Genomic DNA, 23,538 nt, shown 5'->3' on the forward strand with positions numbered 1-23,538 from the left:
ACACACCCACATATAAAATATATAAACACATGATATAAACACGATTATGGCTTTTTATGTAAGTGGCCTCTTGCTTCAGAGCTTGAAGCATCTCTGATTCTGAGTAAGTGCAGTTTCATATAATTATCTTTCTAATTCTTCAGAATCCCTACACTGTCTCATCCAAACATTTACCTGGTGCTGCTGCTTCTCATGATGATGAGTGGAACACAAGAATAGGTATTTTTCTTTTTTCTGTCAGTCTGCACACCAGACTTGCTCCATCTACCTGTGCAGGTAGAAGACCATTACTAATTAATTAATGACAGGGATGCATAGTGAGACCAGGCTCTTTGTCACATGTAGCACATCCATGGACAGCAAGAGTCAGTCTCACGCTGCACACACTGTCACTGCCACTGCAGACATTGGTCCTGATGCCTGTGCTCCTGGACAGTTGTGACCAGGAACCAGGGACATCTGTTTTATGGCTCTGCAGCTTAAGATGCCTGCTTCTGCACAAGAGGCAGGCTTCATCAAGTGATTTCTTTTTCATACCCTGGAGTTCAGCCAGCCATTTCTGGTTATTCCACCATCACACCACTGCCCTACCATTTGCTGATTGTCCAAATCTCAAAACAGCATTTTGCTGAGGGAAGCTGCATCTTAAGAATGGTTAAAAGAAAAGACTGCTTAACTCCAACTTCTTCTTGGAAGCCTTTTCTTCCTGGTTGTAAAGTTGTCATAAAATCTTAGAAATTCCTGCTTCAGCCTTTTTGTATTTGCCACTGTGAGATTCAAATCATTAAAAGATGATTCACAGTAGTCATTTTGACAGGGTAATGCAAATGAAACAAGAAGTTCCTCATTCTAGAAAAGAAAATCAAATAATTCAAGAATGCACATAAATTGTAAAGTTGGAAAATAAGGTCATGGCATTTAACAACAATAAAATCAGTAGCTCCATCTAGCTATCCACCTTATTTACAATAACATAAGCAAAAAATTGTAGCTCTTACAGTGAACTTGCATTTCAAGAAATGCAAATATGCCAAGCTCTTCACCACAGCCAGGAGAGTGAGAGCAAATGAAGAAGGAGCAGGGAACTACCCATTTTCAGTGTCTTGGCTGGAAATACAGAAATGTTCTGATAGCATCTGAGCCTTGAACAGATGCATCTGTCAGAATTCTATAATTGCTTCAATTCCCAGCACTAAACACTCCAAACTGAAGTTCAAGAAAAATGACTCACAAACTGTATAATCTTGAAAGAAATTTTGCATGAGTATTTCATATAAGAAGGTAATTTCTTGGGATGGAAGGAGAATAAGCATGCAGTTTTGTTGATCATCTAATAAGATTTAATTATAGCCTGCAGCCAGAGAAACACCCACAATTACTCTTTCCCGTACCTTCCATGGATTGCTGCCCTCTGCTCTGGCTCAGGCACAGTGGCTACAGGGTGACTTGGACAAGATAAAAAGTTCATGTTCTGCAGTGGGTTACACATACTTGTTGTGACAAAAATAACCTTACAGCTGCATCAAGCAGGATCCTCTCAGGGTGAAGGGTTTTGTGTAGCTGGCACTAAAGGGGAAGAAGAAATTCTACTGTAGTCTTAAAATCACATACCAGTATCTTCATTCACAAGATTCTGCTTTTGTCTGTTTCCTTACCTACCATATGTCTTTATATTAGCCACTTCAGCTTGTTCTGCTCCTTGGTACAGTTCTGACTATGCACTTGCATTAGTCTGGTATTAATTTTCATCAGTTGTTGGTTCATGTACATCAATTTACATTTCTTAGTCTTTAGAAGGTTTGTGTTGGTTCCAGTAACTCGAAGGCTATGGCTCTTCTTGTGTTTGGTCTCTAGTATGAAATATCCAGAAGGGTTAAACACAGTTTAACTGTGGAGATTGGCCCATAAGTAAAAGGCATTTTTAGCAGGCACAAGAAATACTTATATGAACATAGGAAATCAAGTGCAGATGTATATAAGAAGTTCAGTCTCCAGTGGTTTAAAACTTGTTGACAGCTGTTATAATCCTTGTTCAAAGTGTGGAAAAGCAGCTCCTGCTGTGAACATGTTTTGACAGACAGATGCCTATGATTTTGGATGCTACTGCTACACCAGAATTCATTTCACTGTTAAGTGAATAACTATCATTGTTGCATGATACCCATGTTATTACCAAGTAGAAAAAACTGTGTTTGATTTCTTTAGCTGACAGGATTTTTACTTTTAGCCTGAACTGACTGATCCAATGAATGAACCAAAGCCCTATCTTTTAATGGCTTCCAATCTCATCTGGATTTATTTAAACATGTCAAACTGGTTTAATCTCCTTTTACTGAGAAGCTACCAGATGTTTCTCCTCTCTTCAAAATCTACTCCATTTTACCACTGCAAAGAGCTCATCTTCTTTAGCTCCATGTGGGTGTGATTGGTTTTGATTATTCTTTTACCAAGTTCCTGCTGAAGTCCTGTCGTGTTTCACAGGTTCCTCACTTTTAAATATTGTTATGCTGTGATAGACAGGCATGTTTGATAGTGTTGCATTGCAACAGGTACACAGCCCAAGAAAAGTCCCTCTTGGAGAAATGGGAGGACCACAGGTTAGTGCCCTTGGTTTCAATGCTAAAAGAGGAAGCTCAGGTTAACCCTGGGCTGCATCAAAAGCAGCGTGGCCAGCAGGATGAAAAGATTGTGAGGCGTCTCCTGGAGCGCCCAGGTGAGGAGCCCAACACAAGACACACATGGATCCATTCGAATGAGTCCTGACCAGGCCACAAAGCTGATCAGAGCAAGCGCAGCAGCTCTCTTATGAAGACGGGCTAAGAGTGAAGGGATTGTTCAGCCCAGAAGCGAGGCCTCTGGAGACCTTACAGCACCTCCCAGTCTGTGAAGGGGGTACAGCAAAGCCAGAGAATGACCTTTCACAAGAGCATGCAGTGACAGGACGAGGAGGAACGGCTTCAAACTGAAGGAGAGCAGATTTAGATGAGATATTAGTAAGAAATTCTTTAGTGTGAGAGTGGTGAGGCAGCGGAACAGGCTGCCCAGAGAAGCTGGGGATGCTTGATTCCTGAGTGTTTAAGGCTGGGCTGGACGGGGCTTTGAGCAACCTGGCCTAGTGGAAGGTGTCGCTGCCGCACCTTTCAATGTCGCTTCCAAGCCAAACCCTTCCACGATTCTCCGATTTCTCTGAGGGGTGTTGCTTTTCCCCGCGTTCCCCGAGCAGAGCACACGGCGGTGCCGCCGCCCGCTGCCCTCGGCCTACCAGCGCCCCTCAGCAGCCCCGCCCCTCAACCGTCACCACGGCAACCCCGCCCCGCCCTTCGCGTCACATCGCCCGGCGGGCGCTAGCCCCGCCCTCCCGGCGCTGCGATTGGCCAGCGGCCATAGCGCCATCTCGGCATAGCGCCGCCGATTGGCCGGCGCCGCTGAGGCACGGGCGCGCGGTGCCGCGGGGCGGCGGCGGCCGTTACGCATTAGCATGGCCGCGGGGCCGCCCCGCCCGCGGGCCGCCCTCGCCGTTCGCGCCCATTGCCCCTCGTTCCCTCCCACAGCCCCCATTCCTGCCGCGAGGCGCCGCTGGGCGCCAGGACCGGGTCAAGGAGGGAGGCAGCGGCACCGCATCTTCTCCCCGTGAGGCGGCTGCGGGGTGCCGTGGCGCGGGCAGGTAGAGCAGAGCATCAGCCGCGCCCCCCTGGGCGTTCACCGCCCTCCCCCCGCCCCGCGCCGCCGCCGCCTCATCCCCGGGCGTGAGCGCTCTGGCCGCATCGCCGCCGCCAGCGCAGGAGAGTCCCGGCTCCCAGCGGGGCTGGGCACGGCCGAGGGGTGACCTGGGGGACGGTGGGACCAGCTCCAGCTCCTCCGGCACCGCGTGTCCGGGAGGGGATTCTTGAGAAGACGTTTTATATATTCTCTTTTTCCGCTTTCGGAACCTCTGTTCAGGCTCCTGTGGCAGCCTGGCGAGGTGGGGCTTGTTCCTCTTCTGAGGCTTTTCCATTGATACCTCTCCATCTTCTATTGGAGGGGAAATCGTCGCTTTTCTATAGGTACATTTTTTTCATCCCTTGCACGAAACCCTATTTTCGGCAGCATCCACCTGCGGTGAAGCTTTGGAGCGACAACCAGCATCAGTGACCCTCATGATGTGGACCTTTCTGGGTATCGCCTCCTTCATTTACGTGTATAAAAAGTGTGGAGACCTCATGAGTTACGCTAATAAGGAGGTGCTGCTCTCCGTGCTGGTGTTTTTCTCGCTCGGCTTGGTGCTGTCCTACAGGTACCACTTCAGGGGGCCCAGGCAGCGGCAGCAGCAGAAGCAGAAGTCGCACCTGGGGGTGCTCTCTGATGTGCTCTCAGCATTGCCGCTGGTTGGCTTCTTCTGGGCCAAACCCACCCCGGGATCTCAGCAAGTTGAACAACCCAAATCCAGAAAGGTACGTTGGATTCAGACGCGGCACATGGGGTGCAAGGTCCTGCTGCTTTTCCCTCTGGCCACTGACCCTGTGCCCTGGTGAGAGGAAAGAGCTAAAACAGGGCTGGACAGGGTTTGTCTTTAGATGCTGGATGTTTGATTTGTCATATTTTGTGTTAGTTTATGGATGGTAAAAGGAGTAGTGAAACTTAGTTCAGTGGTAGACCAGGGGTTTTCTGGCATCAAAACAAATACGTTTTAAGAAAGAATTGTAGTAAAGGATTATTGTAGTAGGAGAAAAATGTGTTCAGTTGCCAGTCTATTGTAGAGATGAAGGACTGGAGAATCTCTCCTGTGAGGAAAGGCTGAGTGACTGTCCAGCTGGGAGAAGGCTGTATGTAAATACCTGAAGGGAGGGTGCAAAGAAGGCTGTGCCAAGGCTTTTTCCACCAATGCCTGGTGATGAGAGGTTATGAGCACAGAATGAAACAGAGGATGTTTGCTCTGAGCATCAGGAAGCACTGTTTACTGTCAAGGTGACAGCATTACAACGTTTCCCAGAGGGGTGGAAATGTCTCCATCCTTGGAGGTATCCAAAACAGGGCCCAGGCTTGGACAGGGGCTTTGGGCCCCGTGATGTCCAGAAACCCTTCCAACCTCTGCCATTCTGTAACTCTCTGATGAGCTTACTAATATTCATGGGTAAAACTCACTTGTTCATACAACTGCAGATAGACTTACTGGGAAATGATTGCTGACCTATTGCCTGTACAGTAGGGCCTGCTCAGATAGCCTGTACTCTTGAGCCCTGCATGAGCCTTGCTGTGGGACAGGTGGAGAGCTGTAGATGGTGCCTGGAGCTTAGCTGGAGTGCTGCCATCCAAGACTATGGACACAGATATCCAGCACATCTGTGGTCAGCACTATTTGGCTTCTTTCCTGTGTTCTTCTGGGCATTTTCACATGAGCACTGACCCTGGTTTTGGCAGCCAGTCAAAAGTTTTTGATTATTATTTATGTTTTTCTCTTAAGGCCTTCCAATTGCCAATTTCTTGTGTTACCTGAATTCAGATACTTAGTTTTGCACTCTCTTGCTGTATTGTAGATATAAACATGACACTAGGCCACTAGAAATTCTAGTGTCAGTGTGTTTCACTGATGCAATGGTATTTTTACCAGTGTCAGCATTGCAGTGCTGAGGCATTTGTGAAAGCCTGAATTGAACTCTCATCTACCAGCTGGAGAAATGATTTTCAGCTTTGTACTAGAGCTGCCCTTAAGACTTTTTCATTGTGAAGTGTATGTGATTAAGTGCTGTTGGGAAGGTTCTATAACACAGCTGGTTTAAGATACCGGTTTCTGTATTAACTGATATCCAATATATGTCAATTCTTAACAGCTTTAAATGTAGATGAATGGTGATTTTTTTATACTTTTAGGTGTCAGATGAGTTTTCATTTCAGGACCACTTCATAAAAGCATTTCCCAGGCAGTTACTTCTACTGACACTTTTCCATTCTGAATATTACCATAAGTTGCTGTTTTGTTAGGTAGGTTCATTTAGAGTATAATTAAAAAGGAGTTGTTTTCCAGAGAAATACATTTTCCAGTAAATCTAATACCTTTTTCATTGTAAAGTGCTAAGGCCTCCATGCTGGGCTGGTTCACTGGCATGAAGGTGTCAGTCTTTATAGGACAAGAATATGGGACAGCCTTTTCTTACTGCCTTTTCTACCAGCTTTCAGTCTCTGACAGTTTTGTCTGTGGTTTGTCTTTAATCAGCAGGGCAGGTTTAAGCCGGGTCTTGATTTTGTTTGCAGCGGTGTTGGTTTTTCTTTTCTCTGCTTGTTGTGCTTTTGTTGCCTTGTAGAGTGTGACAGATCCAATTTTGGGCAAAACTAAACTGCAAGATGCCTTCCAGCTGCCAATGCACCCTCAGTACCCTGGCTCAGAGTAGAGCTACTCCCAAAGTCTGCCCTCTTGACAAGGTTATGCTGCAGATCCATTAGCATGTGTAACTTTGTTGCCTTTGTTTTCTAAAGGGTAAAAGAGAAGTGAACTTCTCGGATGTGTATCTGACAGAGACTGCTCCAAATACAACATCATCCGTCCAATATGATCCAGAAATCATCATTGTGGGATCAGGTGTCCTTGGTTCTTCCTTGGCCACAGTGCTTTCAAGAGATGGAAGGAAGGTGACTGTGATAGAGAGGGATCTGAAAGAACCTGACAGGATAGTTGGAGAATTGCTGCAGCCAGGAGGATTTAATGCTCTTCGGGACTTGGGTCTTGAAGGTGGGTGCATTTCAAAATGTAAATAGATCTGTAACACAAGAGTTATTACACTCAAAAATGTATTTAGTAAAAGCATGCCTACATGAAAAATTGAGAAAAACATTATCTGCACTCAACATTTGAATTAAAATTGCTTGTGCATTTCCAGTCTGCTATTTTGAAAATGCTCTTCTTTCAAAATGTGTGTTTTGCGTAAGAAAACTGGACCCTATGTAAAGAAATGCTTTTAATAAATAATTAGGCTTTCTTAAAGACTTGTTTTAACCTATCTGTTGGCTTATATCTTGCAGATACAGTTGAAGGTATTGATTCACAAATAGTAAATGGTTACATAATTCATGACCTAGAGAGCAAGTTGGAGGTTGAGATTCCTTATCCAACATCTGAAGATGGACGTGTGGTCAGTGGAAGATCTTTTCATCATGGCCAGTTTATCATGGGTCTCCGAAGGGCAGCTATGGCAGAGCCCAAGTGAGTGACATGGACAGCACAGTTGGGATCCAGAGATTCAGAAGCATCGTTCCCATCATTTCCATGAGATTCCTTAACCATTTCCCACCATGGAGGGCTGTGATGAGCAAGAGTGAGAGAAAGTAGCAGCTCTTCTGCTCTCTGTAGACAACCTCATAAGTTACATACACATCATATATATATGTATTATATTAGCCTTTGGGACAACTTAATCTTTAAGGGATTATGGGCTTTAAGTATTAGGCAAGGTATTTGGCCATCTGTGTGGGAGAACAGTTCACAGGTTGATTCTCTTCAGCTGATTCTTAGGTTTGGCCAGAAGTAGTGACCTCTTGGTGAGCACTGCACAGAACTTCTTTGGACAAGGCATGAATGGCAAGTCTGGCATGATTTCTTAGATTCTTAGAGTAGTTTGGGCTAGAAGGGATGACCTTTAAAGGTCATGTAGCCCAACCCTCCTGCACTGGGCTGTAGCATGTAGCTTTTCCACTGAAGTTATCGGTGATGATAGAAATCAAACATTTACATTTGTATGTTGCTTTGCTGTCTTTTTTGACAACAAAAAGTGAGCCAAAGTAACTAGAAAGGAGCACTAGACGGAAGTAGCTCTTTCCAGTTAATAACTTGTATGTTTCAGAGTCTTGGGGACAACTTCTTTTCATAATGAAAAGAAAAATTTGGTGTTTTCTCTTAACTGTTTTTCTTCTATAAAAGAGATGAGAAGTAAACTTTTATTGAAATAGAATAGATTCTACGTGCTGCTTTTTGTGTGGTATTTTTTTGGTATTGTCTTTTTTTCCCCATTAAATAATTTTTTCCCTAAGAATATCACAATGCCGTATGTTCTCTCTGAAGGGACATATGGCATTATCATATTTTTGCCTAACATCTTTATTCTAAGCTGGAAAACTGCTTTCTGCTTTCATATTTGTTATATCATATGAATTACTAGAAGTGTCACTGAAGATCGCAACTTTGTAGTATAATTAAAATTAATGGTAACTGTGTTTACTGGCTCTGAAAGCTCAAACCTTGTTGAGGCTCTAAGTTCAGTGAGATTTGGGCATCTGAGTATTCAGCTTGTGGGGAAAAACTCCAGTAGCTGTACACAGTCTTTGAAGCAAAAACTTGAAAAAATCAAGTTTGTGACTTGAATTAAATTCTTTCCCATTTTCCACACACTCTTGAATGTTTGTTTTGTGTATGCTTGCTTGCCATTTAATTTGTGGCATAGAAAACTGCATGTTTGTGTGCAGTGAAAGATCAAGAACTCTTAATAGTGCCAGGAGATTTTTGGGTTTTATTTAAAGCTTTTGAACATACAGAGGATAATTATCCCTGATTAGTATATCCAATTATAAACACTAGGCAATATGAATATATTTCAGATAAGTTTTTTTGCAGCAGAAAGAGGTAGGGCATCACTGGTTTATATAATAAACTAATTATGTATGATTATAAAGTCAGTTATAGTGAATGAGAACAAGAAGAAAAAGTGCGCACTTAGGCAGGTAACTGAAATGACAGCTGTAAAAAAAAATTAGAGTTGATAGCATCTGCAGGACTCTGATTCTCTGGCATGCTGCTGCAGTCTCTTGCTGTTGAGGTTTCTGTTGTGTGCTCACTCATAACCATTCATATTTTGATACAGCCAACATGCCTGCTGCCTGGCAAATTAAGCCAGTCACAATCTGCTCTGAAATGTCTGTGCTGGATGGCAGGAAAAAAAAACATTAATTGAGCTGATTCTATTCCTTCTAAGAGTCTAAAATAGCAAGCTGTTTTGTTCTCATATGCACCCTTAGCTCAGTTCTTAAAATTGTGGAATTCCATCTGGATATAAGTTTACAGAGATTTAATTTCTGAACTCAGAATAGCTCTGGTTGGGAGACAGAAGCAAGGGATGCTCCACTAGAACATAAGTGTTAGCAGAACTTTAAAAGCATAAATACAAAAAACCCCAAAACTATCTTGAATTCCTGAGATGACAAGCTAGATAACTGTGTCCTAAACAGGTTGGGGGAGTTTGGAGTGCTCTGAGAATTATGTGCCTGACTTTTATCCAGTGTTCATGTTAAGGGTTTAAGTGCTGCTAATCCTGCTCTTTAATTCTCCTCGGAGTTAGGTCTCACCTGCACTGTCAGCCATTCCTAGCTTTTGGCAGGGATGACTCAGTCAGCTCCCTGATTTCTGACCACTATTAGGTGTGAAACTCCTCTTTGCATCTCTCATAGGGCCATGGAGCACAGCTGGGGACTCTAGAAGTGGCAGGGTGTTTGTGATAAACAGTATGGTTTTTAGAATATTCAGGTGTCAAACCAAAGGTGGTGTCAAAGTGAAATTTGTGACCAACACTTTTTTGATATTTAATGTGGCTTCAGAAAGTGTTCAAGAACCCTTTTTTGCAAAATTTAAACCATGTTGGTAGAGACAACATTGTTGAAAATTTGGTTTTCTTTCTGTGTCTAGTGCCTTGAAACGCTGGAATCATTAATCCTCTTCTGTTTTAACCTTTCTGTTTAATTTCAGTGCAAAATTCATTGAAGGGACTGTGTTACAGTTACTTGAAGAAGACGACTGTATTGTGGGTGTTCAGTACAAGGACAAAGAAACTGGAGATACTAAGGTAAGAGTTTTCTTTTACAATCTTTGTTAAACTGTTGAGAAATTTGAGGGTTGCTTTATATATTTTTTTTTTTTTAAAGCTTGTGTTTCAGAGTACAGAAATAATGTAGTTATCAAGAAAGAGTTAGTAAAGGGAGATTATTTTCTAGTGCATACAGTCTGGGAATATGGGAATTCTTGTTACAACTTCTTATGAACAGCTTCTGCTTCATAAGAAGCTTCTGGAGAATTCAGTTCATTATTTGTTTCATTATTCATATGTCTGGAGTTTAAAATCTTTCGAGAGTTCCTGGTGAAAAAACAATGTATTAAGATTTGTGCTTTGACTGTGTGTAGTTGTCTGCCTTTCCACATACACTTCCACCATCTAGTGAGGGACTGAAAATGAAAAAGCTACCTATTCATAGTGAAAGCTCTGTCTTGTTATTTCTTGGATTGCAGAAAGAGAATTTTGGCATATTTTAATGCTAAACTGCTGGCTAAATGCTATGAAACTGTGTGAACTTAAAAAGTTTAGGAAAGATCAGTCTGGGTAGAACCCCTATACTGAAGTTCTGGATATGCTGCATATCCTCCAGGAAAACCAAATTTGTAATAATCTTTGTGGACTTTGAAGTTCCTTTGTTCTCTAAAGTTGTGTAGATGTACTTTGATGGGAAAGATGAGAATCTCCTGCCTATGCCCTGCTCCCCTCCATACTAGATGGGAAAGTACCTGAGCAGCTGGAAGATCCTGCTCTGAGGATTATTAACCACATCTTTCCATCTCTAAGTCGTTTAGAAATGGGACTGCTGGCCCAGAACCATATAGGAGAGAGCCCTTTAAAAGTACTTGCCAAACCTGTAGGGGAGCAAGCTGGTTTTAGACTGTCCTCAGGCAAGTGCCATTTTAGCCCACTTGACAGCTAAGTGCTGTAAGAAAGCCGAGAAGTAACAACTTCCTTGACCCCTCTTGAGGTAGCTGGAGGAGGAGGCAGTTCCAAGTCGTGTGCCTTGGTGTGTCTTACCTGTCATGTAACATGAATGAAACTGCATTAGGAAATCCACTCTGGGAGAACAAGCCACTGAATCACGGGTGTGAGAAAGACAGGAAGTTTGGAGAGAGGGGATGATTTTTTGCAGGGACAAAGGTGTTTATTGGGGTTTATTTCCCAAATTCAATTGGCTTTTATATCCAGCAACAGAGAAGGGTGGTTTTGTTTTATTTTGTTTGAGGGTTAGGAGGGGAACTTGCATTTTTTTGAGTTCTGTTTTTCACTTCCTTACAGATGTTGTAATTTTAAGTGTGATTTATTTGACCAGCAGTAGGGTGATCAGTGTTCTACCCTGCATCTTACCTGAAAGTCTGGATGTTGTTCTAAAGGCCTTAAGTTTCCTGTCTGTGTACTGGGGATAAACAAATCATGTTTTGCTCTGAACACTGAAATACTGTGGCTGGACAGAGCAGTTTCATTTGCTGGCTTTGATCTCCTTTGGTTTTAGAAATTTAATGTGTAAGAAATTTCCATTAGACATCTATTAGTATGTTTCCCTACCTGTGAGTTTTTAGAGCTGGGAAGCTCTTAGCTGAATAAAAACCCCAAACTCAAGCCTACTTACATTCCTTAGCCTACTTTTAAAGAGAAAGGAGGCTGATCTGTGTTGTGTGTTTGTGTTTTTCTGCTCTTTCCATCCTACATTCTCTACCACATTACCTCTGAGATTTTTATTCTTTTAAATGAAGTTCAAATTAGCCAGTATGCTAAAGGTCAATTTATAATTTTTTTTCAAAACTAGGCAACTGAATAGACTCAAGGTTTATTGTGTTGACTGTGGAAAAATTGTAGCATGAATGTTCTATTCATTAGACAACAGGAAGCTGATATGGACAGGTGACTTTGGTCTAATGGCAGGAATAATTAGGGCTTGCAATCATCCAAGCTAGGAATCCATAGGAAAGAGGTTTTGTTAACTCCACTCAGGAATTCACTTCTGTAAGCACAGATACCATAAAACATGTTTTACTTTAGTCACATCTGCTCTCATCTGATTTTGTCCAACTGCCCTTCACAGAGCAAAAGATGTTTAGGTTTGTGTGACCAGGTGGAGTCAGACTTGATGATCCTTGTGAGTCCCCCCAACTCAGAATATTCTATGATTTTATGAATTTACTCCAGTTGGAATTCCAATTAGTAATTGGAATTATTTGCTTATATTTGAGAGCAATGTATGTGTTAAACGTTAAGACCTTCAGGCTGAACCTGATCAGTTTACTCAGATTTGTATTTTGTCAATATATATAAAATTTGTTAGAGTTCCTAAGTAGACCTGGAACTGCTCAGAGTTCCCTGCTTGGGCTTTTAAAGAAGAGCATATGTGCTTACAGCTTGTCAGTTTGTTATCTTTGGTTTGGTTTTCTTTAGTTGCTTATACATAGTTCTTTAATCTGAAATTCCTCTTTGTTTTCTTTTTTCTTCTAAAGTGCATTACAGCCTGAAGGGAGCAAGTACTCCTCTTTATTGTATTTTTTAAATCCAAGTTTCTACACAACTCCCATAGCTCTGTTTTCTGAATGCACATCTTAAAAAGCTGGAGTATGTTGTTAGAGCAGCTTGTGCAGTAAATAGATAAGTATGAATACAAGGTCAACCCCACAGTATTTCTCAATACATATATTGTTAATATCGCCTGTGATCCTCTTAGATGTTTATTGTTTTTTAAAGCATCTAATTTACAATTGCAAAGGAGATCTTGGGAATTTCTTCTTGTTGTTCTGAAGCAAAATTGACAGTGTCATATCTTTATTTTTAATTTATGCTGCAGGAACTTCATGCTCCACTTACAGTTGTAGCTGATGGACTTTTCTCCAAATTCAGAAAAAACTTGATATCCAACAAAGTTACTGTTTCATCTCATTTTGTTGGTTGCATTTTGAAGGTAACTTTTATGTATAATATAGGTCTGAATTTCACTAAGTATGTTGTTGTTCATTTCCTTTTCCAGCAGAATCAGTTAGAACTGTGCTTTTAGGTATTTATCCAGCTGTTCTCTCAGTTTCTGTGTCCCTTTGAAGTGCTTGGAAATTTTGTTCTGTGTTTTTAACTCCTAAAGTGTAGATGCATATTCAGACCCAGCTCTAGGATAGTTGAACTAATTACTGTGTCAGGCTTAATGTATTAGGTAGAGTTATAGATCAGATTTTCATCTCTTAAAACACAGTTATGTATCTCTGAGCCTGCTTTGGCTTTTTTATTTTTTTATTTTTAAAGTGGATATTGTTGTTAAAAGTTAGATTTCTGATTTTAAGAGTACAGGGTTAACCTGTAAGCATACAATTGAACAAGGGAGTGTTTTAAGAAAATGGGCTGTGATTCAGCATAACTATTTTAAACTGAACTCTGGACTCACTAAACTAGAATTTTTTTTTTTTTTTTGAGAAAAAACATTCCAGCATCTTAGAGCACACCTAGCACTACTTTATATTAGTGCTATGTCTTATTTAGTCCTAAGTTCTGGATCACAAGTAGGCACCACAGTAAACCTGAAACCCAACTGGTAGAAATGTTTCTCTGGACATAGGTGGTTTAACAGGTTTGTGTTAGGATACTGGCACCTAAGATGGTAACACTTGTTTTTTTTTTTTTTTCTCTTCACTATAGTTACAGCATTATTTGTTCAGGGAGTAAAAATCTTGAGTTTTAGATCATCCTATAAGCTGTGAGCCAAACCACCTATGCTTTCTAGTGCCTGAAGGTGGGGTACCTTGTAGCCAGGTACATATTTGTCTTCAGGACCTATAAACTTCAAGAGAGAAGGTGATGTCCTGGTTTCTGACTGGGAATCTGGGTTGGCAACTGGGTGGTTGGAGAATCCAGGTAGAAATCCTGTCTGGATCTTTCACTCTGTGTCTGCTGCATTAACTGATGCATTAGCAGCAACAATAATTAAGTGAAAATGAACCAAAGTGAACAGGATTTTCACTAGACTGGGAACACTGACTGGTAGGAACTTCAGTACTTTTTGAGTCTCTAGTCCAGTTATCACTGCCCAGATTTGTCTGCTTTTGGAATCTCCTTTAAACCTCATTTGATAAGGCCCTATGATTCTTTTTCAGTTGGTGTCTCCAAGTAATTATATTTAGACTAGTGGATTTCTTTCCCTCCCACCACTTTCTTTGTGAAAAGAAAACAAAATTATCTTACTGGAAACTACTACACTGATGACATTACAGGTTTTCAGTGGCATCTGTTAAATATTGGTGAGGTATTCAAGTGAAATGGATAAGTTAAGTGATTCTAGTAAATACTAAAATGTATTGGCAAAAGAATTGTTGCTACACTGAAATTCAGAATTTTCTTTTTGAAAAGACTTCTTAATTTAAGAGAATGATAACACAAACTTAATATGATATGGGATTTTATTTAAAAGTGTTTTAGAAAATTGTTTCATATGTCTGATATTTAATACCCTTTCATTAATTGCAATCTTTCTTCCCCTTCTTTCCTTTTTAAGGATGCATCACAGTTTAAAGCTAATTATGCTGAACTTGTTTTAGCTAAAACAAGTCCAGTGCTAATCTATAAGATTTCTTCAACTGAAACTCGGGTCCTTGTTGATATTCGAGGGGAAATGCCAAAAAATTTAAAAGAGTACATGATTGAGACCATTCATCCACAACTACCTGGTAAGTCTGGAAAGACTTCTAGAGAATTGTCACATTTAAATATGTCAAAAAGAAAAGAGACACATTTTATTGGATTCATAGAGCTGTGTGGCTTTTTCCGTGTCTGTGGTCACTGTTTCAGAAGCCATCACCCTTCTTTGGTTCCACACCACAAATCAACTCACTCAAGTTTGTTCAGCTCACATCTGTGAGGTCAGCAATTCAGAAGGATTATAGAAAGCTCTGGGGTCCCTAGCACAGGAAGGACATTGACTTATTGGAATGAGTCCAGAGGGGGCCACCAGGTTGATCAGAGGGCCCCTCCTATGAGGAGAAGTTGAGAGAGGTGGCTTTGTTCAGTCTGGAAAAGAGGAGGCTTTGGGGAGACCTACAGTAAATTCACGAATACAAGCCGCACTGAGTATAAGCCGCATGGCCGGGTGTTGGCAAACATTTCGTTCTTTGTCCATAAATAAGCCACACCCGAGTATAAGCCGCTCTGTGTTCGCAGCGAGGACCCGCGTGCAACAAAGTTGCCAATTAGTAACAGAATCGCAGCAGGGCGGGGTTTACTGGCTCGGCTCGGGCCATGAGGGCTCGGGGCTGCCAACAGGGCTGGGTGGCCCAGCTCGGCACTGCCACCCGGCGGGGATGGTTGGGGCCGGCCGCCGCCACCACTGGGCTTGGTCACCCCGGCCCGGCGCTGCCCCACGGCGGCAGGGGGGGCACAGAACCCGCCGGCACCTGCGGCGGCGATGGGAGCCAGGGATGGAGCCTGCCTGCTCCTGCGGCGGCGGCGGCACGCGGGGATGGGAGCCCCCCAAGCCGCGGGGCCAAGCGGAGAGAGCTACCCGCCTTTCCCCGAGCCGCGGGGCCAAGCAGAGAGAGCTGCCCCTGCTTCCCCCGAGCCGCGGGGCCAAGCGGAGAGAGCTGCCCCTGCTTCCCCCGAGCCGTGGGGCCAAGCGGAGAGAGCTGCCCCTGCTTCCCCCGAGCTGCGGGGCCAAGTGGAGAGAGCTGCCCGCCTTCCCCTGAGCCGTGGGGCCAAGCCTAGAGAGCTGCCCCTGCCTCCTCCGAGCCGCGGGGCCAAGCAGAAGAGAGCTGCCCCGCCTTCCCCACCCCCTGTGCTGCCTGCACAGAGCAGCTCCACCCGCCGTGCAACAGAGTATCAATTTGTAACAACTGCGTAAATGCCGGGTTTTACTGGTAGGAGCTCGACTTTGCAGTTTGCACTGACTTGGTTTGCACTCCCAGCGTTGAAAATGTCAGAAAATTATTCACATATTGGCCGCACCTGAATATTAGCCGCTTTCACGGTATGAGAGCAAAATTTTGGTCAAAACAGTGCGGCTTGTATTCGTGAAATTACTGTAATTACGGCCTTCCAGTACCTGAAGGGAGTCTGCAAGAGAGATGGGGCAGGACTGTGGGCAAGGGCATCAGTGACAGGACAGGGGGGAATGGGTTCAAATAGAGAGTAAGTTTAGATTAGAGATTAGGAACGAATGATTTACTGTGAGGGTGGTGGGGCACTAAAACAAGTTCCCCAGGGAAGCTGTGGCTGCCACATCTCTGGAGATGTTCAAGGCCAGGTTGGAAGGGGCTCTGAGCAGTCTGGGCTAGGGGAAGTGTCTCTGCCCATGGCAGGGGGGTTGGCACTACATGATCTTCAAGGTCCCATTCCAACCCACACCATTCTATGATTCTGTGGTATCTCTAAAAAGAGATTAAAATGGGTTGTGTACAAATTATTTGCATTTTTGTCTAACTACTATAATGAAAATATTTGGTTGTTGCAGATCACTTAAAGGAACCATTCTTAATAGCAGTTCAGAATGATCGTTTAAGGACTATGCCAGCCAGCTTCTTGCCCCCTTCAGCTGTAAACAAGAAAGGTGGGTATTATGAAATAAAAGAAAGAAAAAAGGCATTATAAGCATCTTCTGGGGCATAGGGCTTTGTTGTCCTAGATGTGTATTTGTTGTTCAGTATAACTGTCTCAAATCTTCTATAAAATGTGTACCTTGGGCTAAATTTAACTGGAATGTTTACATTGACACTAGATGTTAAATCAATGTCTACTTTATCTGTAAGTTTAATTTACTCAGTTGCTCAAGCTTATATAATTGTGTCCTTTCTGAGAAAAAAAGCATTAAAAATTAAATAAATTAACTTTAAAAGTGTGTTCTTTCACACTATAGGGAAAAACAGTTTCACCTTGCTTATCTTAAAGCTGTTTTAAGCCTTTTAAATTAAAGACCTGCTTTGTGGGTTTTGTTTTTTAATATCTAGTTGTTATACATCTTATTTTCTGATGGGAATGAATTCTTAGTAGTTTGATGTTTTTTATAGAGGATTTGAATTTTAAGATTCCTCTTGTTTTTTCTCTTCTACCTAGGTGTTCTTCTTTTAGGAGATGCATATAATATAAGACACCCTCTAACTGGAGGAGGAATGAGTGTTATTTTAAATGATGTTAAAATATGGAGAAATTTGCTCCAGGATATTCCAGACCTTTATGAAGATTCTGATGTTCTTAAGGTGATTCTGTATTTTGGACTTACTTTAGACAGCTTCTGCTGCAATTTAATGACACACTTCTAAGTTTTATGCAACTCGGGGAGTTACTGGAGTAAGTCATTGGAGTTTTCAAATCTTTGCCTAGAATAATCAGATATCAGGCATTTACCAGTGGAGCTGTGGTCTGTAACTGCTGTGCTGTGTGGCAAAAGGCAGTTTCAAAACTTTGCACTGACCTGCTGTGTTTTACTTAAGGAGACTGGTGTGCTGTGTCTAGTCAGGATGCTTTGCTAGGATAACCTGATATTTCCACTTTAATAGGATATTTTTGACCAGATTGATCTAAATGTGGTGGGTTTGAACCATTATACTTGTGTGAGTGGAGCTTGGGCAATAATGAGCTTGTGTACCCAGTCTTACAAGAAACATCTCAGCCTCCACTGGTCTCTTGCCTGCTGCATAAATCTGAGTAGTAAGCTAGAAGGGATCCTTCTTTCCCAGGATCTGCTCCATCAGTGTTCAAACAAGGTTTATTTTTTCAGTGGTACTTAATCCCAAAATTCTGATAAGTAGATAATAAGATTTCTTATTAATTTGTTTACTACCTTTAATGGGGTAAGGCATATTGTCTTGGCTAAATTACAGGTAGTATAATTGTAGACTACAAGTAGATGATTCAAAAAAAGTGTATTTGAAAATTGAGAAGCACTTAGAGGAACCCTGCATGTCAGGACTTACCTGACCACATGCAGATATTTTTTATGGGGGCTGGTCACCTCAGACTTCCAGTCATTTCCTATTTGTTACCAGTCAATTGAGGGAACTAACTGAACGTTATCCTTCAGGTTTCAGCTGTATCCCAGACACCTACTGTAGGATGAGGTGAAACATGCTCTGGAATATACCTTTTTCACCCCTATGTTTAAGCTAAGGGGAGCCTGGATACCTGCTTCAACAAGTTTCTGAAATTCCTTAATGACCTAGCTTGGAATCAATCTAGCATATCACTAAATCCCTTCTACATGTCCATGGATATGACTCTTACCACCTCACCTCTTTGGGAATCTATTGAATGTTCCTTTGTATCTACTTACAGAAATATTTTTAAATTTTTTTTTCAGGCAAAAAGAACATTTTACTGGTCAAGAAAAAAATCTCATTCTTTCGTAGTGAATGTTCTTGCCCAGGCACTTTATGAACTCTTTGCTGCCACAGATGGTAAATATATCTTAAAGATAACCTCTAATTAATTACAGCTTGGTAAATAAATATGATTGGGAAGGGTATGTCCATGTCTCTTGTGTGTGTGTATATATATATATGTATATTAAAAAATATCAAAGAACTTTAGTAAGTTTTTTAGACAGAGTTTTAGAAATGTGAAGGCAAGTCTGGAATTCGGACTAAAAAAAACAAACCAAAAATCAAAACTCCAAAACAAAGAAAGCAATAGTCAGTTAATACAAAAATATAAAAATATGTAGATTCCTTTGTATAAATAAAAGCAGCTTAAAGTTCAGCTTAATTGAATGGAACAACAGCTAGCAAAGTCCTGGATTTCATATCAGTATTGTGCATGCAGAAAAATGTTTCAGTATGTGTTGATTATACTTGTTTTATTCATTTTCATGAATTTTGTAGATTCCTTGCATCAGCTAAAGAAGGCCTGTTTCCATTACTTCAGACTTGGAGGAGAATGTGTCTCAGGTCCTGTTGGATTGCTGTCAGTGTAAGTTCACTGTGCTGGCAGTGGTTATTGAGAGGCCCTGAGAGATCTGCTTTGCTCCCCAGCAGGCAGCTCAACACAGGGAGGATGGCTCACATGAGCTTAGATTTTAAGATTATACTGAAGGTTGGAGCTTCAATAGAAATTGTGTCTTTAAGTGCTGATTCTTGGTTTTGTTTTTTGTTTTGGTTTTTGGGGCTTTTTTTTAGTTTTTTGTTTTTGGGGGTTTTTTGTTTTTGTGGGTTTTTTTCCCCTGCATAAAAAGGCCACTGAAAGCTGGTTGCTCCTAGTGTAGGTGGCACAGGAATTTGAATAAGGTAGAGAGGTCCAAACTGGTAGAGCAGCCAGTGGAGGTGTTTCCTACTTGACGAGCTCAGAGTGGTGTTGGGTGAGGCCTCACATAAGGAGCAGGCAAATCTCTAGTTATGAAGGTGTTCAAATGGCTCCTCAAAAACTTATAAAGGCACAGTAAATCCCACTACTCTGAGCCTAGGAGAATGTGTGCTTTTATATTTCTCTCCTTTTGGACTGAAAGCTAAAACTGAAAAGGCTGTTTAAAATATTCCTCTGGGGGAAGATAAGGAGGACAAAGAGTACTAGAAATGAAGAGAAAGCAGCAGTGTATGTTGGCTGTGCTGTAGAAGGGAATGCAGCCCAAGAGAACCAAGTTTGTATTTTTCAGTTGAGTTAGCAGGACCTAAATCAGAAGGGGGTGTGTGATCTTGAGTGGACATCTGTATTTGTAAAATGGAAATTTTTCAGTTCTTTTTGATTCTGTTTATTTACTAGTTTTATCTGTTTCTTTTTAATGCAGGTTATCTCCCAAACCAATGGTACTGATTGGCCACTTCTTTGCTGTGGCCTTGTATGCTGTTTATTTTTGCTTTAAGTCAGAGTCCTGGATCACCACGCCTCGAGCAATTTTCAGTAGTGGAGCTATTCTTTACCGGAGCTGCTCTATAATATTTCCACTTATTTACTCTGAAATGAAGTATTTAGTCTATTAAAATCCATGGGAAAATGACTGGAGGAAGAAAGCATGAAAATCACAATGCCTTCAAAAATCTTTGGACATATACTATTTAATATTGTATTATGTTGTCCTCAAAATGCAATTTCCTTGATAAGGTTTTAACTTAATTTTGATTTTGTGGTTATATACATATATATTATATGTAAATATTCTTTTCTTTGCAATTTAAGTTCAAAAAGGAGGTAGCTGTTTACAAGATCCATAATTAAGTGTTGACGTGGTAGATAATTGCCAGTTTTGACAGAATTTCTTTCCTTGCTTTATGCATTGCTGAGTGCACCACTAATATTAATAAATTGAGAAGTGAAAACTGTAAATCATATGCTGCTATTATCCTTCATGCTTTTTTCTGTTCAGTAGCTCCATAGACTTTATTACTGTGAAATATTGTAACATTCTTGATCTGGTTGTTTCATTAGGATTTGCATCTGTTCTGTTTCAGTTGCAGCTAAGATACTGGTCTGTTGACACTTAAAAGGACACTGTAAAGGATGTCAGATCTTGATGTGTCACTATATCTTTAATTTCAGTTACTGTTGCAAGTGCCATGTTGCTCTTCTGAATTCCTTCTTTACACCAGAATTCATTTTAACAAGTAATAACCAAACCTTTGCTTTATTGGCTACTGCAATGCACTCAGGTAGTGAAAGCACATGTTTTTGAAAATATATTCCTCTCTCATTTCCTTTTAAAACCTTGAATGTTTGGGGTTGTTTTGCTTGGTGTGTGTGCAACTGAAGTTTAACACTGCCATGAACTGAAGCACAGCAACAAACTGTATCCACTGAAACAAATTAAGTCCAGGCTATTTCCAGTAGACAGTACAGTAATCTTTATTATTACTTCTGAAAATTAATGAAAAGCACCATGAAAGTGTCCTTTTAATACTTGGAGTGTGGTGGGATTATTTTTCCTGTAGGAATTACTGCATGCTACTAAAGAGTTCATGTCTATTCCTATTGGTCACTATTCCTCTCAATGTTCTTATTATCGATGTGATTTCCTTTGCTCTTGTGCATCTGCATTTTCTCTACCTTTCTTAGGACTGGTTTGGGTGTCACTGTAGGGCTCTGCTCTTCTGGCTTGCCTAAACAATCACATGTGGGTGCAGGCAACAGTCTGGAGAGTAGAACAGGTTTTGTCCTTCTGTACTGGTGAAACTGTGACTCTGCCTTGAAAATGACAGATTGCATAAGCTGTGTATAAACCTACATTTTATCTTGGACTGTGAAAAAAAATCTGTGGAGACACTTTATTTAGTATTTTATTTGATGGATATTTCAAATGACCTTTTCTTTTCCAGAAGCAAAAGTATGTATATTTTTCTAACCATGATCACTTTTGATACCCTCTTGAAATTACACTCATCATGAATATGTGTTGAAACTTTAGGGTAAAGTACTAATATTTTCAAATATCATTATATATGGTAACTAAATTACACCCCTTTAAGGGTACACAAAGTTTGCAGAATTTATACAGGTGTTTCCAAAATTTGTGACAATTTTTAAAATATTAATTTTACATTTTTTATTTTTTTATATTATTTGCAGTCAGTCTCTTTAAATTCATGGATAAAAAATCCTGAGCCAAATACACATCCTCAGCATACGTAAATAAAAAGGTATTATATCTGTAGATTATTTTTGTTGTGTGTCTCTGGTTCAAGAGTTTTGTTAAATTCTGATTTATCTGCTTGAATTTACATATATATCTAAGGAGTTTTTTTCCTTTCTTATCCTGAATTCAGTGCCTGGTTAAGTGTCTTGATGATTGGGATAGCAGTCACTTATTGGAAATTGCTGGGGGAGACACAAATGATGTGTGTGTGTGTGTGTGTCTGTAAGAAGGGTCAACCTGAAAATATGACCACGAAATGGCTACGTGCCTTGTCCTCAGGACAAGAGGAAGGACTTGCTTTGAAATATCAGAGTGGGATTGTTGGGACACAGGGCAACACAGGATTGGGCTTCTGGCTGAGATTCCTGATGAGCTGGTCTTTAGTAGGGTTGGCTGGGTGCCTACTCCAGCTGGTGGTGGCCCACCAGCTCTGCCCCAGAGAAGAACTGCAGGGCAGAATTTCAAGCTGTGTTCTGTAGTCCCTGACTGCACTTATTTTCTCATGGATGCAGAGGGATGTTGGGTGGTGGAGGAGAAGTCATGAAAAAAGCAGTTCTTGAGTCAACTGAGACTAAGACTAAAGCTGGCAGTGAGGGAGTAATGTCCGTAGGTAAAATGGCCACATATGGAATCCAACAGCACCTAGTGCTAAGCCACAGCATGCAGCAGATGGTCTGTAAGAATCCTGATTTTCATTCTCTACACCTATATCTTGCAAATAACATGTGAAGAAGGTTTTGTCACAGACATTTGATTAAGAATCTAAGGGAAGCAGAATGCAGGCATATTTTATGTAACTTTTGAGAAGTCTATGTTCTAACTCTGAAGAGGTTAATTCAAAGGATTTCTACACTGCAACATTTAGTGGCAATAATGTACTGGTAGGTTAAGTTGTGGGCACAAGGAGATACGACGTGTGTGATGTGGTTATCCCTCTGTTCCAGGACTGCTGCAGCTCAGCTGCTGGAGAGAGTAGAGGCAGGAAGAAAAGTAGCTACATAGTGGTGAGTTTTTAGATGTTCATGTGGTGTAGTGCAGGAGTGTGAAAGCTTGCTATAGTGGAAAGAGGAAATTGCATCATTGGAAAAGACCAAGATTATCAAGTCCAAGCTTTTACTGAACACCACCATGTCAACTAAACCACAGCACTAAATGCTGTTCCCTGTTGTTTCTTGAGCACCTCAGGGGTAGTGAGTCCACACTTGCCTGAGGAGCCCATTCCAATGTAAAACCACCCTTCCAGTGAAGAAACTCTTTCTGATGTACAACATGAACTGTACCTGGCACAGCCTGAAGCCATTTCCTCTTGCCCTGTTGCTGATTGCTTGGGGAGGAGACAGACCCCAGCCTGGCTACAGCCTCCTTTCAGGCTGTTGAAGAGAGTGGTAAGGTCCCTCCTGAGTCTCCTTGTTTCCAGGCTAAACAACCCCTGCTCACTCAGCAGCTCCTGACAAGATTTGTGCTCCAGCCTTTTCCCCAGCTCTATTCTCCTTCTCTGGGCCCACTCCAGCACCTGGGTGTCCTTGCAGTGAGGACCCTGGGATTGGACACAGGATTCAGCTGTGCACTGCAGAAGGAGTAGATGGGAAAGGTGTGTGGAGCATGCTGCCTGTAGTGGCTTTTCCATGTGCAAACTGTGCCTTTGCTACTTCAAAGGCTGCTCACATCCCCTAAAACCTGTTGTTGTTTGCTGTAATACTGTTGATGCTCATGGGTTGTTTTGTGGTAGTAGGTCATTAATTTAATGCTGGATCATAGTCCTTGTACATACTGCTTTCTGAAACCAGTTTGTGTATTCTGGATAAAAGTGAAATCTGTTCAATCCAGAATAAATATGGGCAGTTGATAAATTATTTATCCTGAAATTCTGGCTTGCTCAGCATGACAGGGCTACATGGAAAATAGTGTCAGCAGTTCTGCAGTTTCTAAACACAGTTCCCTGTGAAGGTCCAAAGAGCTGCACAAGCTCCTGTGCTGTGCAGAGTGAACAGAGGCATGAAACAGTTTGCTGAGACAAAATTATTGAAAGTACTGACAATAAAAGCTGACAGAGTATTTTAAATGGTGACTGAAATCCACTGTTAATATAAGCAAAGTAACATAAATAGGAAAAATAATCCTATAATTTGTTTTGGAAGAGATGGTTAAATCTCATCTACTCCTACACCACTGCAAGGACCAAGGATGTTTTCAGCTAGATGA

At 41.4% G+C, this 23,538-nt stretch overlaps 1 protein-coding gene across 1 annotated transcript; it reads left to right on the top strand.

Moving 5' to 3' along the window:
* The first annotated feature begins 3,723 nt into the window (after nucleotides 1-3,723).
* SQLE (squalene epoxidase) lies at nucleotides 3,724-23,189 on the top strand. The gene is made up of 11 exons (XM_033070393.2): nucleotides 3,724-4,430; nucleotides 6,451-6,703; nucleotides 6,994-7,174; nucleotides 9,704-9,800; nucleotides 12,601-12,714; nucleotides 14,290-14,461; nucleotides 16,237-16,332; nucleotides 16,836-16,978; nucleotides 18,079-18,175; nucleotides 18,599-18,686; nucleotides 19,498-23,189. The coding sequence occupies exons 1-11, from the start codon at nucleotides 4,137-4,139 to the stop codon at nucleotides 19,688-19,690; spliced, it is 1,728 nt and encodes a 575-aa protein (XP_032926284.1). The 5' UTR covers nucleotides 3,724-4,136; the 3' UTR covers nucleotides 19,691-23,189.
* Nucleotides 23,190-23,538: the final 349 nt, after the last annotated feature.

Source organism: Catharus ustulatus, chromosome 1 (genome assembly GCF_009819885.2).
Source record: "Catharus ustulatus isolate bCatUst1 chromosome 1, bCatUst1.pri.v2, whole genome shotgun sequence".
Taxonomy (NCBI): domain Eukaryota; kingdom Metazoa; phylum Chordata; class Aves; order Passeriformes; family Turdidae; genus Catharus; species Catharus ustulatus.

What these genes read in the sequence shown, in the direction of transcription:
- SQLE (XM_033070393.2), top strand. Translation starts at nt 4,137, where the DNA reads ATGATGTGGACCTTTCTGGGTATCGCCTCCTTCATTTACGTGTATAAA. An exon ending in AACAACCCAAATCCAGAAAG is followed by an intron (nt 4,431 to 6,450) that starts GTACGTTGGATT and finishes TGTTTTCTAAAG; the next exon opens with GGTAAAAGAGAAGTGAACTT. An exon ending in TTGTTGGTTGCATTTTGAAG is followed by an intron (nt 12,715 to 14,289) that starts GTAACTTTTATG and finishes TTCCTTTTTAAG; the next exon opens with GATGCATCACAGTTTAAAGC.